The sequence below is a fragment of the Capricornis sumatraensis genome, chromosome 3 (assembly GCF_032405125.1).
Source record: "Capricornis sumatraensis isolate serow.1 chromosome 3, serow.2, whole genome shotgun sequence".
NCBI lineage: Eukaryota > Metazoa > Chordata > Mammalia > Artiodactyla > Bovidae > Capricornis > Capricornis sumatraensis.
In genome coordinates, this window is record NC_091071.1 from 107,320,001 (window position 1) to 107,337,625 (window position 17,625).

Sequence of the window (17,625 nt, forward strand, 5' to 3'; positions counted from 1 at the left end):
AATCCCACAGATAGTCCAGCCTCTTCCCAGGCTCTCTCACTGCTAATTTCACCAGAGCTTTTGGAAAAAAAAAAAAAAAAAAAAAATTTTTTTTTTGACTGTGCAGTGCAGCATGATGGATCTTAGTTCTCTGACCAAGGATTGAACCCACATCCCCTACAGTGGAATCACAGTCTTAACTGTTGGACCACCAGAGAAGTCCCTTGAAAACCTCGACACCTCTTGATGGTCTGAGGAACTTGCACAAGGACCTCCACTCCTTTCCCCTTAAATCCCTCCTTCCGGTGTCCCTCAGGCCAGAGAGACTTGGAATCTTCCAAGTCATACCCTAAATTGCACAGATAAATCAATGTGAAAAGAAATCAAAAGGAGACTGATTCATTCATCCAATAGGTACTGCGTGCCTACCGTGTGCCAGACACTGTGTTGGGTAGAATAACATCAATAATGATTCCTGTCCCCAAACTGCTTCATTTCTTAGCAGTCAAGAAGAGACTGACAGAAAAAGATAAGTATATGATCACAAAATGCTTTACATAAAAAGTAGGGGAGAGGATGCTGTGTTTGAGATGGGGAGAGGTGACATTTGGTTGAGAGCATACACATGGGACACGATGGCCCTAGGAGGTGAGGATTGGGGCAAGCCGGGGCAGGGAGCAGCCCTGTAGAGCCTGAATCCCCATGGAAACTGGATTTCACAGGAAACACAATGTGCTCCAAGTTTACAATGAAGCCATTGCTGGGACTCGAGGAAAGGAGGAACACAATCCAATTCATATTTTTAAAAAGATCACATGGGCCGCTGCTGTGTGGAGACCAGATTAAAAAGGGCAGGAAGTTAGAACAGAGAAGGGAAAGGCTGTGGCACATTTCTGTTGGTAGCTGTAGGGATTTATATCCTGGATGATGAATTACATGTTCAGAAACTGGTTTTGTTCTCCCTCATTTGCACATTCATTTTGAATGGCTGTTATTACATACAGACATTTAAAGATTATTACAGATTAAAGGCAGTATCATCTCATTCTAATGCAATGCCAAGTTTACCAGGAAATGCCTCAGAGACAGAATTTCAACTTTTAGTTGATTTATCAGAAACTTGAATATGGGGTAAACTTTGAATGTGAGAAGCAACCGTGGTAGTGTTACATTTTTATTGAAAAAAATGGCAGTTCTATAGGATATCTGTTTGGAAATTTCATCGTTTAATAATTGAAATGTGATAATAAAAGTATATTACAAGTAAAAAAAAAAATCACCCTACTCCCTGGACCCTGGGGCCTGTGGGTACTGAACTATGTGTCACTTTAGAGGAAGCTTTAAAACCACAGTCTTTTATAAAGAACAGACTCATGGTTGTTAAGGGGGGGCAGGGGTTGGGAAAGGATGTAATAGGAGGTTGGGGTTAGCAGATGCAAGCTGTTATATACAGGATGGATCGACAAAAAGGTCCTACTGTAGAGCACAGGGAACTATATTCAATATCCTACCTAAAACATAATGGAAAAGAATATGAAAAAGAATGTGTATTTTTATTTATATATATATATATATATATATATATAATTGAATCACTTTGTTGTACAGAAGAAACTAACACTTAACTATACTTAACAAAATTAACTATACTTAATTAAAAAAATAATAAAAACAGTGCACAGTCTTTGTCAGCTAGATAAAAAGGAAGTTTCCAAATTCGGATGAGACTATCTGACTTTGGTTGCTGCCAGGCAGGCTAGGGCTGGGGCAAGTCAAGCCCTTGGGTCTGGATTCAGAAACAACTGAACGTGCTCAAATCAGGCATATTACTGTGCAGAACTGGCTGTGAGGCTGTTGCTGACTCTGTGTGTGGTAAGTACCCAGGAGCAATGGTTTACCGGTTAATGTTTGCCCAGTGCACCAATATCACCCATGCTTCCTGGTTTCTGAATCCTGCTTGAAGCATGGACTCCCCCTGCTCAAGCTCCTAGTGCAAGTGGCAGCCAGGAGGCATGTTTCCTAGCGGGAGGCTGGAACCTTGACCTGGTTCTGGATTGGTCCTGCCATGGGCCATGCCTCTCCATCTCCTTGAGCTGGTTTCTGTGCTAGAAAGCAAGCTGGTGAAGGGAGTGACAGCTGATGCCTCAGATGGAGTCACCATGACTCCCTAAACAATGGCTGCGAAAGGCCCAGTTCACACCAGGTCAGTTCAGTCTCTCAGTTGTGACTGACTCTTTGCAACTCCATGAACCGCAGCACACCAGGCCTCCCTGTCCATCACCAACTCCTGGAATCCACCCAAACCCATGTCCATCGAGCTAGTGATGCCATCCAGCCATCTCATCCTCTGTTGTCCCCTTCTCCTCCTGCCCCCAATCCCTCCCAGCATCAGGGTCTTTTCCAATGAGTCAACTCTTTGCATGAGGTGCCCAAAGTATTAGAGTTTCAGCTTCAGCATCAGTCCTTCCAATGAACACCCAGGACTGATCTCCTTTAGGATGGACTGGTTGGATCTCCTTGCAGTCCAAGGGACTCTCAAGAGTCTTCTCCAACACCACAGTTGAGAAGAGTAAACCCTGCACTAATATTAGGCCCTCTTTCAGTATAGTGTTGGGGTTTCCCTTGTGGCTCAGCTGGTAAAGAATTCGCCTACAATCAGGGAGACCTAGGTCAGAACCCTGGGTTGGGAAGATCCCCTAAAGAAGGGAAAGGCTACCCACTCCAGTAGTCTGGCCTGGAGAATTCCGTGGACTGTATAGTCCATAGGGTGGCAAAGAGTTGGACACAACTGAGCGACTTTCAGTTTCACTTATTTTCACGTTAGTTATTGAATAAGTGGTAGCCTCAGCAGACTGCCTACTATCAAGAGATGTCAGGCCCAGGGCTGGGGACTCCGTCTTTACAGTAACACAAATCTTAGTAAAGTCACACTTCATTTTCCATGGATTGCTTATCCATCAGCCTTAATTACACAGAACATAACCAAAAATCCTCAAACAGCTAAAAAGACCTGATGAGATACACGCCAGGGCTGTTGGCCAAATGTGTCCTTCAAGACAGGCTCAGTTTACAAAGGACATGGTGTAGTTCAGAGGTCAACAAACTTTTCTATAAAGGGCCAGATAATAAACATTTTAGGCTTTGATGGTTATACAGTGTCTATCACAACTATACTGCTCTGCCACTTTAGTGTAAAACCAGCCATAGACAATGGGTAGGTGTACCTATGGTCTTTTTTTTTTTTTTAATAGTTGGTTTATAGTATCTTGTTAGTTTTTGTGTATAGCAAATGATTCAGTTACAACTATATATTTTTTTCTTTTTCATATTCTTTTCCATATGGGAATCACAATTTCTATTTTTTTAAAAAATTTCTTTCTCTTTTTTCTTGGCACATCACCAAGAATGTGGGATCCTAGCTTCCTAAACAGAAATCAAACCTGTATCCCCTGCACTGGAAGGGCAGAGCCCCAACCAGAACGAGCTATGCTCTAGTAAAATTTTATTTACAAAAACAGAATTGGCTCAAGGGCCACAGTTTGCCAACAGAGTTTAAAAACTGGCATCTGAATATCTGAGAGCAGGTTTGTAAATGCAGTTCCTTACAAGTCCTACCCTGAACCCCAGCTCCTCCACGACCTCACATTGCCATCAATTCTCATTATGTTTCCGATCTGACCCCAATAATTATGTTAATAATAGTAAACATTTAGACTTACACTGTGCCAGGCCCTTTTCTAAGCACTTTACTTACATTACCACATTTAATCACTGAAGAAACCTTATTGTCATCATTCCTATAATAAACGAAGCCAAGTCAAGTTAAGCAACTTACCTTGGGGTGTAGAGGCAGGATTTGAACCCTGCCATCTGGGTTCTTGACCACTATGCCCTACTAACTGGCAAGTACCAACTGTACACATCAGGATGACAGATAACTAGGCAGGTACTGGGCTTTCTACCTCCTTGGAGAGGCTACTGTTGACCATGGGCTTGCCCCACTCGAAGGGGTCAGGCGCCAGAGACTGGCAGGAGCAACTCTTTGCAAATGTGTTTACTGGGAAGTAAGACTGGGGGGCTAGTGGAATGAGTAACTAGCATGGGTAAAAAGTAACATGAGAGCTGGCAGCCTGACAGGAGGAGCAGAAAGGCCAAAGTAAAGAGGAAAAAGGAATGATTTATTCATGGATTAGCCAGCTACCCAGGGCCAAGCACTTTCCACAACCCCAAGCATCCCAAGGCCCTGTGCTTTGATCAGCCTCCCCTGGGCATCACCTGGGAGCTCGTGTGAAATGCAGGATCTCGGCCCTGCCCCAAAAGGTCTGAATCAGAGTGAGCATCTTCTACAAGGCCTCATGTGGTTCCCTTGCACTCTGAAGGCTGAGAAGCCCTGCCCTACATGGCAGTTTTTACTGCTCCCATTTCCCGGGTCATGCCCCTAAGGCTCGAAGAGGTTAATTACTTCCCATACTGGTGAACTGCAGGCTTATGTCTGAACTCCAGCTTGTTGTTTAGGGGCTATTCCTATTTCTCGGAGGGGCTCAAAGCAAGTTCTTCAAGACATTTACTTCAGCAGCAAATGTGTATCAAGAAGTAATACGAATATCATGGTATGTAACATGTTAACCTACCATCAGTAGAAAATTGATGTAGATCAACAGATGCAATTTGCTCAGGATGAATTGTTAAGAAACATGAAAATGAAAAATTCAGTTAAGCAAGTTTCAATGACTTAATTTCTACAATTTTCAAAATCTCTTACTTTTAAGAAACTACCTTATTTTTTACTCCCTGATGACTTAAGGTAACAGGAAGCTGAAGGACTCTGAATTAAGACACACAGGACAGATGTCCCTCTTTCTTGGCACAAGTATTAGCTGGCGACAGTGACCAGACTGCCCCATAGATAGATGAGGACAATCTAAAACTGTGGGTTCTTGGGCTAAGAAACAGGTTTGTACTTGGGATCAGGCTTTTGCAATCTCATTTGCTGCTAAAGGTCTTGAGTAGTGATGCTTTCTAAGTGGGCGTCTTTGGGATTCTGGACTCAAGACAGCAAGGTCCTCTCTCTCCCAGTCACCTCTCCACTATGCATTATAACATCAGGAGAAGACCAAAGGGTAACTCCACCATGAATTAGGGAAGAGCTGAAGAGTTAGCCCACTCCTCCTTTGCCTGTATTTTTAACAGACTGTATTTCTTGACAGGCATTGGAAGGTAGGGAGGGTATCTTAGAAAATACCCTTCACATTACAATAAGGAACAGAAACAACCCAGAATACTACAAGGGAACACAATGAGATAGAGATGCATGATCCAGAAAAAGAAAGCTTCCAGGACTGCCTTGGTGGTCCAGTAGGAAAGAATCTTCCTGCCAATGCTGGGGACACAGATTCAATCCCTGGTCAAGGAAGATTCCACTTGCCGAGGGGCAATTAAGCCCATGTTCCACAACTACTGAGCCTGCACTCTAAAGAACGAGAGCCGCCAGCTACTGAGTCATTGCACCTACAGCATGTGCTCTGCAATAAGAGAAGCCACTACAATGAGAAGTCTGTGCACCGCAACCAGAGAAATGCCCGCATACAGCTACAAAGACCCAGCACAACCAATAAATAAATGAAATTTAAAACTGCACACGCTCAAGCGCACATACACACAAAGAAAGCTTCCAGGAGCTCTAGCAGCTACTTTCTCCTTCTTTGTCTCCAAGCTGCATGGGTGGTTTCTGCCTATCTGCCTTCCTACCTGCCCCCAGCACCCCCACCCCAGCCAAGGCACCCCACAGCTCTCCCCCGCTGTGGTTCTGCCCCCGTCATCCTCTTGACAGCATCCACTCCCTTTCTAAACTGGTCCTGCTTCCTCCTCGCTGGCCTCCTGGAAGGCTTCTGCCTTGGCCTTATCACAACACTGGACACATCCTTTCAATTTCTGTCTCCATGGCTCACTGCCCCTCTAATTTCCAATGTCAAGTGAAGAATCCCATCGATCCAGTATGGCTTTCTGAGCCAGAGTCAGGGCAGCCAACCACTGAAGAGCCCTGGGGCTGCCTCGGGCCAGAGGACAACCCCCTGGGCCAATCAGCCCAGGGTGGAGGGGTCATGGGGCAGCATTCCCTAATCACATGCCACGGAAGGTGGGGAGCATGTGGAGCAGGAGTAAGAGCCTCGCAGCTATCTTCAGAGTTTCAGTGAGTCTAGAATCTCAGGGTGAGCGAGGACCTCCTGAGTCATCGGGTCCAAACTCGTGCCTGCCCACAAGCACTCACTGCAGTCCCCAACCCCGCAGGACTGACGGCGTCACTTCCCTTCTCAGCAATGCTGGGTGGGAGTGGAGAAAGGGACAAGGGATGGGAAAAAATTCACTGACCTTCCTGCTGAAGTCAGTGTTGAACACGACTCTGGAAACGTGACTGTAATAACACTGCACTTAAAGGGTCTGTGTGATTTCTATGAACATCCACTAGGCACTACAGGATGGGGAAGATTTGAAAGAGGAAGCTCAGTTCTCATATACTGTGCCGTGTTCAAAAGCCTGAGACGATGTCCTGAATTTATGTTAATTTATATGCCATCTTTTGGGGCCTTTCACATCAAAGAATGTTGGGTAGTTATAATGCATTAAAATGGAAACAACATCCCAGATTTTTGGCACTCAAATTCTAAAGTAGACACACTGCTACCCCATCTTTTGTAATACTTCCAGCACATGGGAGGTCAGGTAACCTGTGGAGTTTTGGAGGAATTTCCAAATCACATCCTAAATCTCTTGGCCAACATGGTTAGTAGTTTAGGATTCTGACTGGCATCATGGAAATCACCCTTTTAGTGGCAGTATTACTTTGTCCAAGGTGGCTGAAAAGCTTTCAGAACCAATTTACTCTTTTGTTTTTCTAGGGCTAGATGGCTCAGTCATGTTTGATTCTTCGCGACCCAGTGGATTGTAGCTCGCCAGGCTCCTCTGTCCATGGGATTCTCTGGGCAAGAATACTGGAGTGGGCTGCTATGCCTTTCTCCAGGGGATCTTCCCACCCAGAGATTGAACCTGTGTCTCCTGAGTATCCTGCATTGGCAGTTTTTTTTTTTTTTTTTTTTTACAACTGAGTCAGCTGGGAAGACCCTTGTGAAACTGAAAAAGCTGCCAGAAGCACCTAGGAGGAAGCTGCACTTGGGTCCAAAACCAATGTAGTTTCAAGTCCATGTGGACATACAAACTACCTTTCTTTTGAGCAGGTACAGGAGGGAGAAGGGAGTTACTATTTTTTTTTTTTAAGAGCTCAAGTCTTACTAAAACCAGGTTTGAAAGTCTTAAAACTAATACTACGATCCACTTATTTTACAATGAAGCAGAGAATGACAATATCCAATGTGCACTTTTAAACCCAAGTTCACCTGAATGGCAGCTGAGAAATGCTCCATTCATAAGGGGCTGGTTTTGACACAAAGGAAACAAAGATGTATACATTCAGGGGAATATCTTAAGTAACCATTTATAATCTCAGCTGATTTTATTTTACTCCAGAGGAGCTGAAAAATGCCCCATTCACAAAGGGCTGATTTTGACACAAAGGAAACAAATATGTATACATTCAGGGGAACATCTTAAGTAACCATTTATAATCTTAGCTGATTTTATTTTACTTGAGAGGAGAAGACATGGAATAATATATTAGGAAATAAATTTTGTTAACCAGCCCTAGTTTCTCGGCACTACTGACATTTTGTGCCAGGTAATTCTTTGCTGTGGGCCTGTTCTGTGCACTCTTGGGTGGTTCAGCAGCATCCCTGACCTCTACCCAGTAGATGCCAGGGGTCCCTACCCTCTGTCACGACAACCAAAATTGTCCCTAGACATTGCCCGATGTTCCCACCGGAGAACCACTGCACTAAAGCAAAACAAGATTCTAGCTGTTACAGCAAAGGCAGTTATCTGGAAATAAATTAGTTTCCCTGGAAATAGGCTGACATGCTGTCCCTTCCACATAGTTAGCACTTAGAACTGAAGAGGGGTGGTAGTGCTTTCCCTTTTCTGAACATGAGGTCCAGTAACCGAAAGCAAGGGAATCTTCTTTGTATACATCACGTGTGCTCCCTCAGCAGTCAGACGTCCAACTTCCTGAGTAAGGGAGACATGGAACCATGAGACCACAGTCCGTTATCATTCCAGAAAGCGAGTAACTTTTACGTTTAGGAAGATGCATATTTTCCAAGTCCTGGAGACTGTTCTGTCTTGTACAAACATATCTTCCAAAAACACTCGCAACTTCTGCATGCTAAGGAAGACTTTCCTTCTAAGAGGATTTGCATGCCATGTGGGCAGGTCACACCCCCAATCCAGTTCCTTTTTTTATCGTATTTTTTTTCAGATGGGGCCTAGAAATCACCCAGGAGAACCAAGGGGCCTCCAAGGGCCCAGCAATCCAATGTTCTTGGAAAACTTGGCTGAGTCTGTGGCCAAGAATGCTGTTTCAACCAAGATGTCCTCAAGTAAACTGTCTGCCATCAGCCCAGGCAGGCATCTCCCTTCCCTGATTAGCTGAGTACTGACCACACTAGTGACCAAAGCCAAGAGGATGTGAGGGCCAACGTCCTCCCCAGGCAAAGGGAGCTGCCTCCCCTCATGAACCATTTCACAGAAGGCACAGGAAATGAGCCACATGGCAAAGGGTCTTCCTGTGCAATGCCTTGCTCCAGAAACGCATGTAGCCTCTGAGGGGCCCGGGCTACTGGGAGCAAGCCTAGAATGGGAGAGGAGCCGACACATGTCACTTTCAACATGCAAAGGATGAGGGGCCCTGCACGGCAGCCACTGTACAGATGAGCAGATACAGCTTTGATCAGACACCCAAATACCCGTTGGCCCAAATCCCCACATGTTCTTATTTATTTCTAAGCAGACCCTGTTAAACTGTGGGCACTTGGCTTGGTTATTCCCTGGATCAAAGCTGAATTAAATTACACAGCAAGTTTCTTTTGAGGGTGAGAGGCACGCACATAGGCCGACTCACTTTCCAGAAGCTGTCCACTTTGCCGTACACGAGTGACTGGTTCTGCCTCTTAATTTCGTTGATGTGGTGGATGTCGCTGGAGTTCAAGTGCTGCTCGACCACAAAGCCCAGGAAGCTGTTGTCTGGAGTGTGAGCTGGTGTGGAGAGGACGGGACATGGCAGTTAAAATTCAATCAGCAGGAACACCAACCATTACCAATTTCACTCAAGCTGTCACAAGCATAATTAAATGTTTTCATGTCACCTTGTTCTTTCTTTACCTGGGAGGGGGTTCAAGAGGGCGGCCTGCTCCCACCCAGCCCCAACTCCACCTTCACAGAGAGCTAATTCTCTCAAGGATGGATTAACCCAAGCCCAACCCTGCTTTTCTCAGTGGAAAGTCCATCTGTTTAAAAACCATTCAGCTGCGTCCTCCCCTCCATCCTGTCTCCTCAGCACAAAGACGCTGGCTCCCGACAGAAATGCCCTCATCCAGGTTATACCAACTAGGGGCTGGAAACCTGGAGGGAGCAGGGCCGAGTCCACGATCCCCATCTGGGCGAGCAGACCCTGCACACTCTCCTCCGACTCCAGCGGTACTCACTGTCCAGTGAGCCAGGCAACATCACCCGCACTCTGCACTGCTTCTAAGAATCATTCACTAATGAAAGATGTAATTCTGAATGGATGGATGGAACGAAGACAGAATGAAAGGTGAAGCTCACTGGGCTGTGAACCACTTCTGAAAAGCCACCTAACCTAAGAAAGCATGTCTAGTCTCTAAGACAGACAACTCTGGAAGAGAAAAGCACGCTCCTCTGGATCATTCATCATTTGAATTCTGCAACTTCTCTATTTTATTTTTCATTTATTTATTCTTTTCTCTTTTGGGCCACACCATGTGTGGGATAATCTTAGTTCCCCAATCAGGTATCAAACCCTGCATTGGAAGTGCAGAGTCTTAACCACTGGACTGCTAGAGAAGTCCCTAAAACTTCTCTGCTTTAACACCTGACAAAGAGAGAAAGCAAGCCCACAGCCTCCGCAACCATTTATCTCTCATGTCCATAATTTTAAAAAGGAATTTCACCAGAAGGCAACCATCAGAAAACAGTCTCTCTCGAGAAAACAGAGGCCCTTCTTGCTTCTCCAAACATCTGGCCAGAGAACCCTGCAGAAGAGGACAACCCAGCAGAGGCCCCACCACAGGAAAAGCAACTGCTTGGCTTGACTTTGACCTGAAGAGAACTAAAAATAACATCAATGGAGAGAGACTGAATATTTAATAAAATCTACACAGTGATGCTCCCACCCTATTCAGTCACTGGCGGGTGGCTGACAACCTACAACCGGAGGCGGAAGCTGGTTCCCGTGTCTTGCTTTGGTTTTCTCAGGAGTCTCCCAGGCAGGAAGAGGGCACAGAAGCCCTCTAAGATGCTCCTGGGATCTGAAGGCCCGGGTCCCCCTCAGGCACCCGCAAGAAGATGAACGAGGGAGCTGGGCAGAGAGCCCTGAGCCGTGGACGTGAACGAGCTGCATAAATACTTGTGATCACCATCCTGTCTCCTAGGCTGCTGCTTAATGGGGGTGACAGAACGAGGAGATAATAGGGTTGTGACTGGGGAGTTGTGTGCGGTCTGGCCAATCTGTTATTTCATTTCTGCGTTTTGAACAAGTGCCCAGAGGCAATGGCAATGGCTGCAGTTGGCTGGAAAGTAAATTACTGAATAAATTCTACTGCCAATGAGAGGCAATGGTCGCTTTTTTATTTCTCCCCCTTTTGGAAGAGCTGGCGAGGAGGGGGTTTGATGGGGTTTAGGGGAGGGGCAGACAGCCTGTGTGCATTTGAAATGTTGATAAGGCAGTTTAAAAAAAAAAAACCTCTTTCTAAAACTTTTGATGCATTGTAGAAATTCTGAAATAGAATCTGATGCTTTAAACCTTGAAATTGTGGTCTTGTCTTCAGAAAATTTATGTGGTGACTAAAGCTCCATGCTTTAGATATTTGTTTCTGCAGTTCCATTATCTAGTCTCTAGGTGGGCCTGTTTTAAAAAAATGAAATAATCTAACATCTAAAACACTTAACAGGTTAGAAAAATAGATCAGGTACTAAGGTGCTTTCAAAAAGAAAATGCTCATCAAGACCCAAGAAGAAAAAAAAAATTGTCTGTTTATATTTCTGTGTCAAAGATTCCCCACAGCTTGAACAATAAGAAGGAGGGGAAGCAAACAATCTTCTCAAAAAAACTTGTGGGGAATGGTGGGCTTTTACCATTTTATGACTGGTCATTTGGTATCAAACTAACTTGGACACTGTGTGAAGAAAGAATTACACATACAAGCTCTCCTCTTAAGTTTTCATCCACACACCTTACTTCAACTCTTCTCTTGTCCCCAGGTATAAACTTGGGGACTGACAACCAGCAGGAGCCATTTAAGCAGCTCAGGTGAGACTTAACGAGAAATACGGTAGCACTTACAAACACACTGCCACATTTCACGAGCACCAGGCAGGTCGGCCATGCCTCTTTCCAGGCCACAGTGGACCTGTCCTGGGACACTGAGAGTCTGCAACACGAGCAGATGCTCGCCTGAGATCTGCCGGGCAGGAGACTTGGAAGTAACCACAGAGCAGGTATGCCTGGCCTCCAAGGAGCTGGGTGTCTGCCTGGTGACAAGCCCTTCGAGAGCCTCCATCTGACACAAGCCTCCTTCCTGAAGCTGAGGATAGTAAACCACAAGCCACAAGTGCAGGCTGATGGATCTGCACGGACCTTTCTGTGGAGACCGGCCCTCAGGCCAAGCTTTGTTTTTTGCTTTGCCTTCAGAAGGGAACACAAACTTCAGCTGTGTTGGGAGGGCTTCAAAGGGAGGGTATTTACATTTCAAGGTAAATCAAAGAAATCCCATCATAAATGAGACACAGGAAATCCTGTACTTTTGGAAATCACTCCATCCTAGGAGGTAAACAAATGAGATTAAAAAAAAATAGCTGACAATCTGAGCGCTTTATAGTGATCATTTCATTATATCTTTACAAAAACCTTATAACATGTTTGTACAGATGAGAAAACAGAGAGTCACTTAAACTATCCAAGCTGACATGCCAGGAAATGGCAATGTTGGGATTCAGAGTCAGACCAGCTGTTCCCAGAATCCAGCCTCCTTAAAGCACTTTAATACACAGCTTCAGATGCCAAGTATCTTTTTTTCCGGACTCTGTGAACTGTAATTGTAAACATGCTTTACAGGAAAATAATCTTATAAGGCAGAGCAGGATATACATGAAAGAACAATAAAGTATAAATATATATATGGAGTCTTCAGGATTGATGCTTTCTAATTGTGGTGCTGGAGAAGACTCGTGACAGTCCCTTGGACAACAAGGAGATCAAACCAGTCCATCCTAAAGGAAATCAGTCTTGAATATTCATTGGAAGGACTGATACTGAAGTTGAAACTCCAATACTGTGGCCACGTGATGCAAAGAGCTGATTCCCTAGAAAAGACCCTGATGCTGGGAAAGATTGAAGGCAGGAGGAGAAGGGAGTGACAGAGGATGAGATGGCTGGATGGCATCACTGACTCAATGGACATGAGCTTGAGCAAATTCTGGGAGAAAGCAAAGGACAGGGAAGCCTGATATGCTGCAGTCCATGGGGTTACAAAGAGTCAGAAGTGATTTAGCAAGTGAACAACAGCAATATGGAGTCTTTCCTCAGTTTCTTGAGCAACTTATGTTGTATGTATATGGAACCAAGCTGATTTTTTCTATATGCAGCAACTGGAAGGGACACTGTTTCTGAGCTGACTCCAGCAATGATTTTTTTAAAAAAAGAATTACTGTTAGTTTGAAGAGTGAAAGTGTCAGCCACTCAGTTGTATCCAACTCTTTGTGACCCCATGGACTGTAGCCCACAAGGTTCCTCTGTCCATGGGATTCTCCAGGCAAGAGTACTGGAGTGGGTTGCCATTCCCTTCTCCAGGGGATTTTCCTGACTTGACACACAATTTAGAGGACTTTTTCTGCAAACCAATTTTATGTGCCAGGTATTGAGGAATTACAACATAAAAATGAGCTTCTGCCCTCATGAAGCTTACCAACTACTTAATAAAAGAGGGACAGATAGACCACATTCACCAGGCAGTTATAATGGCCTCTTTGGAAATAGAATTCACAATTTTTATCAAGTTAAACTAAGCCTTCTTTCAATGGCATAAATTCTCCCAGGTCTGATTTTTCAAAGAGTCAGTTCTAAACATCTCTAAGAAGTAAAAAATTCATTCTAACAGATGTCTGCCAGTCTCCAACTGCAGCTGGCCCTGCAGCTTTGGGGACCCCCATGCCACCTGGTCACCAAGGGCAGAAATTGCAGGGCCAGCTGGCCTCCCTCTGCAGCCCCACAGCCAGTCAGTCACCAAGTCCAGGGGATGTCAGCTTCTGAAAACCCATCATCTCCTTTTCTCCTCTTCACCTACCTAGTTATGACCTCATCAAGTCCTGTCAAAACTTCGATAAGTTTTTCTTTTCTTTAAATAGAAACATAGTCTCAGTGTATGACTTTTCTCAGACAATAGAGAATGATAGAAGGAAAGAAAGATGTCACCCATCAATTTTACCACCTAGAAATAACTGCTATTAGGCTCCTTTTTTTCTAGACTCATGGAGCCTTTTTAATCCTCAAACCAAAATTGGATCTTACTGTGCCTATCCTCTGTGAATTTCTCTTTCCCCTTACACAATGTGCCATGGGCATCTTCCTAGGGGCAATAACCACAGTGCATCACCGCTTGTTAAAGCAGCACAGTGCTTCAGCGCCTGCACTCTCCCCATTAGACGGAATGCCCCTGGTTCTGGCCTTCCAGCATCGCTATGTGGAACTAACCGCCTTTCCCAACCAGCCATGCAATTCTGTTCCATTCAGATAGCCTGAATTGGTGCCAGTCCTGATCCCTCGCCTCCCCAGCTCCCCATGCCTCCAAGGATGGGCGCTTGACCGAGAGGACTCTGCCTGACCATGGCTCAGTTGAAAGATGGGTTTATAACCCAAGTTCCATCCGTCACAGTTGCTCCATGATGAGTGGCAGCTACTTTTGGGGTCAGCATCTTTCTGCTACAGTCACTGAGCTGGCAGGGCGGACATCCTGAGCTGCAAATGCCATCCCTGTGTCTGTGAGGGGACAGCCTGCCTGAGAATAATGCCAAGACAGAGAAATGCTAAGGCGAGATAGGTAGAGACTGAAGAGATCCTCCAAGCCTGAATCCAGCTCTGCCTAAAGCCAGTTTCCTCCCATCAGGAAGCTTCTACAAGCCTCTCATCCTTATCCATCAGAGGGCAGACAGAACAAAAACCACAATCACAGAAAACTAATCAAACTGATCACATGGATCACAGCCTTGTCTAAATCAATGAAACTATGAGTCATGCCATGTAGGGCCACCCAAGTGGGATGAGTCACGGTGGAGAGTTCTGACAAAATGTGGTCCACTCAAGAAAGGAATGGGAAACCACTTCAGTTTTCTTGCCCTGAGAACCCCATGAACAGTATGAAAAGGCAAAAAGATATGACACGGAAAGATGAACTCCCCAGGTCAGCAGGTACCTAATATGCCACTGAAGAAGAGGCTGAGCCAAAGCAAAAACAATGCCCAGCTGTGGATGTGACTGATGATGGAAGTGAAGTCCAATGCTGTAAAGAACAATATTGCATAGGAACTTGGAATGTTAGGTCCATGAATGAAGGCAAATTGGAAGTGGTCAAACAGATGATGGCAAGAGTGAATATCGACATTTCAGTATTCAGTGAACTAAAATGGACCAGAATGGGCAAATTTAATTCAGAGGATCATTACATTTACTACTGTGGGCAAGAATCCCTTAGAAGAAATGGAGTAGCCATCATAGTCAACAAAAGAGTCTGAAATGCAGTACTTCGGTGCAGTCTCAAAAATGACAGAAGGATGTCTGTTCGTCTCCATGGCAAACCTTTCAATATCACAGTTATCCAAGTCTATGCTCCAACCACTAATGCCAAAGAAGCCGAAGTTGAACAGTTCTATGAAGACCTACAAGACCTTCTAGAACTAACACCAAAAAAACACACAAAAATATCCTTTTCATTATAGGGGACTGGAATGCAAAAGTAGGAAGTCAATAGATACCTGGAGTAATAGGCAAGCTTGGCCTTGGAGTACTAAAGGAAGCAGGGCAAAGGCTAACAGAGTTTTGCCAGGAGAATTCACTGGTCATAACAAACACCCTCTTCCAACAACACAAGAGACAACTCTACACGTGGACATCACCAGATGGTCAATACCAAAATCAGATCGATTATATTTTTGCAACTGAAGATGGAGAAGCTCTATACAGTCAGCAAAAACAAGACCGGGAGCTGATTGTGATTCAGATCATGAACTCCTTACTGGCAAATTCAGACTTAAATTGAAGAAAGCAGGGAAAATCACTAGGCCATTCAGGTATGACCTAAATCAAATCCCTTCAATTATACAGTGGAAGTGAGAAACAGATTCAAGAGATTAGATCTGATAGACAGAATGCCTGAAGAACTATGGACAGAGGTTCATAACACTGTATTGGAGGCAGTGATTCTAACTACCCTCAAGAAAAAGAAATGCAAAAAGGCAAAGTGGTTGCCTGAGGAGGACTTACAAACAGCTGAGAAAAGAAGACAAGAGAAAGTCAAAGGAGAAAAGCAAATATATATCCATCTGAATGCAGAGTTCCAAAGAATAGCAAGGAGAAAGAAGAAAGCCTTCCTCAGTGATCAATGCAAAGAAATAGAGGAAAACAACAGAACGGAAAAGTCTTGAGATCCCTTTAAGAGAATCAGAGACACCAAGGGAACATTTCATGCAAAGACAGGCACAATAAAGGACAGAAATGGTATGGACCTAACTGAAGCAGAAGATATTAAGAAGAGGTGGCAAGAATACACAGAAGAACTATCCAAAAAAGATCTTCATGACTGAGATAACCAAGATGGAGTGATTACTCATCTAGAGCCAGACATCCTGGAGTGCAAACTCAAGTGGGCCTTAGGAAGAATCACTATGAACAAAGCTAGTGAAGGTGATGGAATTCCAGCTAAGTTATTTCAAAGTCTAAAAGATAATGCTGTGAAAGTGCTGCACTCAACATGCCAGCAAATTTGGAAAACTCAGCAGCGGCCACAGGACTGGAAAAGGTCAGTTTTCATTCCAATCCCAAAGAAAGGCAACGCCAAAGAATGCTCAAACCACTGCAAACTGCACTCATTTTACATGCTAGCAAAGTAATGCTCAAAATTCTCCAAGCTAGGCTTCAACAGTATGTGAACTGAGAACTTCCAGATGTTCAAGCTGAAATTAGAAAAGGCAGAGGAACCAAAGATCACATTGCCAACATCCGTTGGATCACAGAAAAGGCAAGAGAATTTCAGAAAAACATCTACTTCTGCTTCACTGATTACGCTAAAGCCTTTGATTGTGTGGATCACAACAAACTGTGGAAAATTCTTAACGAGATAGGAATACCAGACCACCTTACCTGCCTCAAGAGAAATCTGTATGCAAGTCAAGAAGCAACAGTTAGAACCAGACATGGGACAATGGACTGGAACCAAATTAGGAAAGGAGTAGATCAAGGCTGTATATTGTTACCCTGTTTATTTAACTTATATGCAGAGTACATCATGAGAAATGCCAGGCTGCATGAAGTACAAGTTGGAATGAAGACTGCCAGGAGAAATATCAATAATCTCAGATATACATACGACACCACCCTTAGGCAGAGAGTGAAGAGGAACGAAAAAGCCTCCTGATGAAAGTGAAAGAAGACAGCGAAAAAGTTCACTTAAAACTCAACATTGAAAATACAAAGATCATGGCATCCAGTCCCATCACTTCATGGCAAATAGATGGGGAAACAATGAAAATAGTGATAGACTTAATTTTCTTGGGCTCAAAAATCACTGCAGATGGTGACTGCAGCCGTGAAGTTAAAAGATGCTTGCTCCTTGGAAGAAAAGCTATGACCAACCTAGACAGTCTATTAAAAAGCAGAGACATTACTTTGCTGACAAAGGTCCATATAGTCAGAGCTGTGGTTTTTCCAGTACTCATGTACGGATGTGAGAGTTGGATCATAAAGAAAGCTGAGCACCGAAAAATTGATGCTTTCGAACTGTGGTGTTGGAAAAGAATCCTGAGAGTTCCTTGGACTGCAAGGAGATCAAACCAGTCAATCCTAAAGGAAATCAATCCTGAATATTCATCGGAAGCCCTGATGCTGACGCCCTAATACTCCGGACACTTGATGCGAAGAACTGACTCATTAGGAAAGACCCTGATGCTGGGAAAGATTGAAAGCAGGAAGAGAAGGGGACGACAGAGGATGCGATGGTTGGGTGGCGTCACCGAATCGATGGACATGAGTTTGAGCAAGCTCTGGGAGTTAGTGATGGACAAGGAAGCCTGGTGTGCTGCAGTCCATGAGGTCACAAAGAATCAGACTGAGTGACTAAACTGACTGAACTGAAAGCCAGTTTCAATTCTCAGCGTCACAACTGCCAGTGACAAGCACCAAGAAACCCTTGAGACCAAGTCAATTTGACAGAAATTCTAAGACACCCTACCACACTTGGGATTTTTCCAATTTTT

At 44.4% G+C, this 17,625-nt stretch overlaps 1 protein-coding gene across 1 annotated transcript in view; it reads right to left on the reverse strand.

Moving 5' to 3' along the window:
- MGAT5 (alpha-1,6-mannosylglycoprotein 6-beta-N-acetylglucosaminyltransferase) overlaps positions 1-17,625 on the reverse strand; it is a 238,563-nt gene that overhangs the window by 98,520 nt on the left and 122,418 nt on the right. The window contains exon 10 of the mRNA XM_068968274.1: positions 8,987-9,120. Coding sequence (XP_068824375.1) covers positions 8,987-9,120 — 134 coding nt within the window. The remainder of the gene's footprint in view (positions 1-8,986; positions 9,121-17,625) is intronic.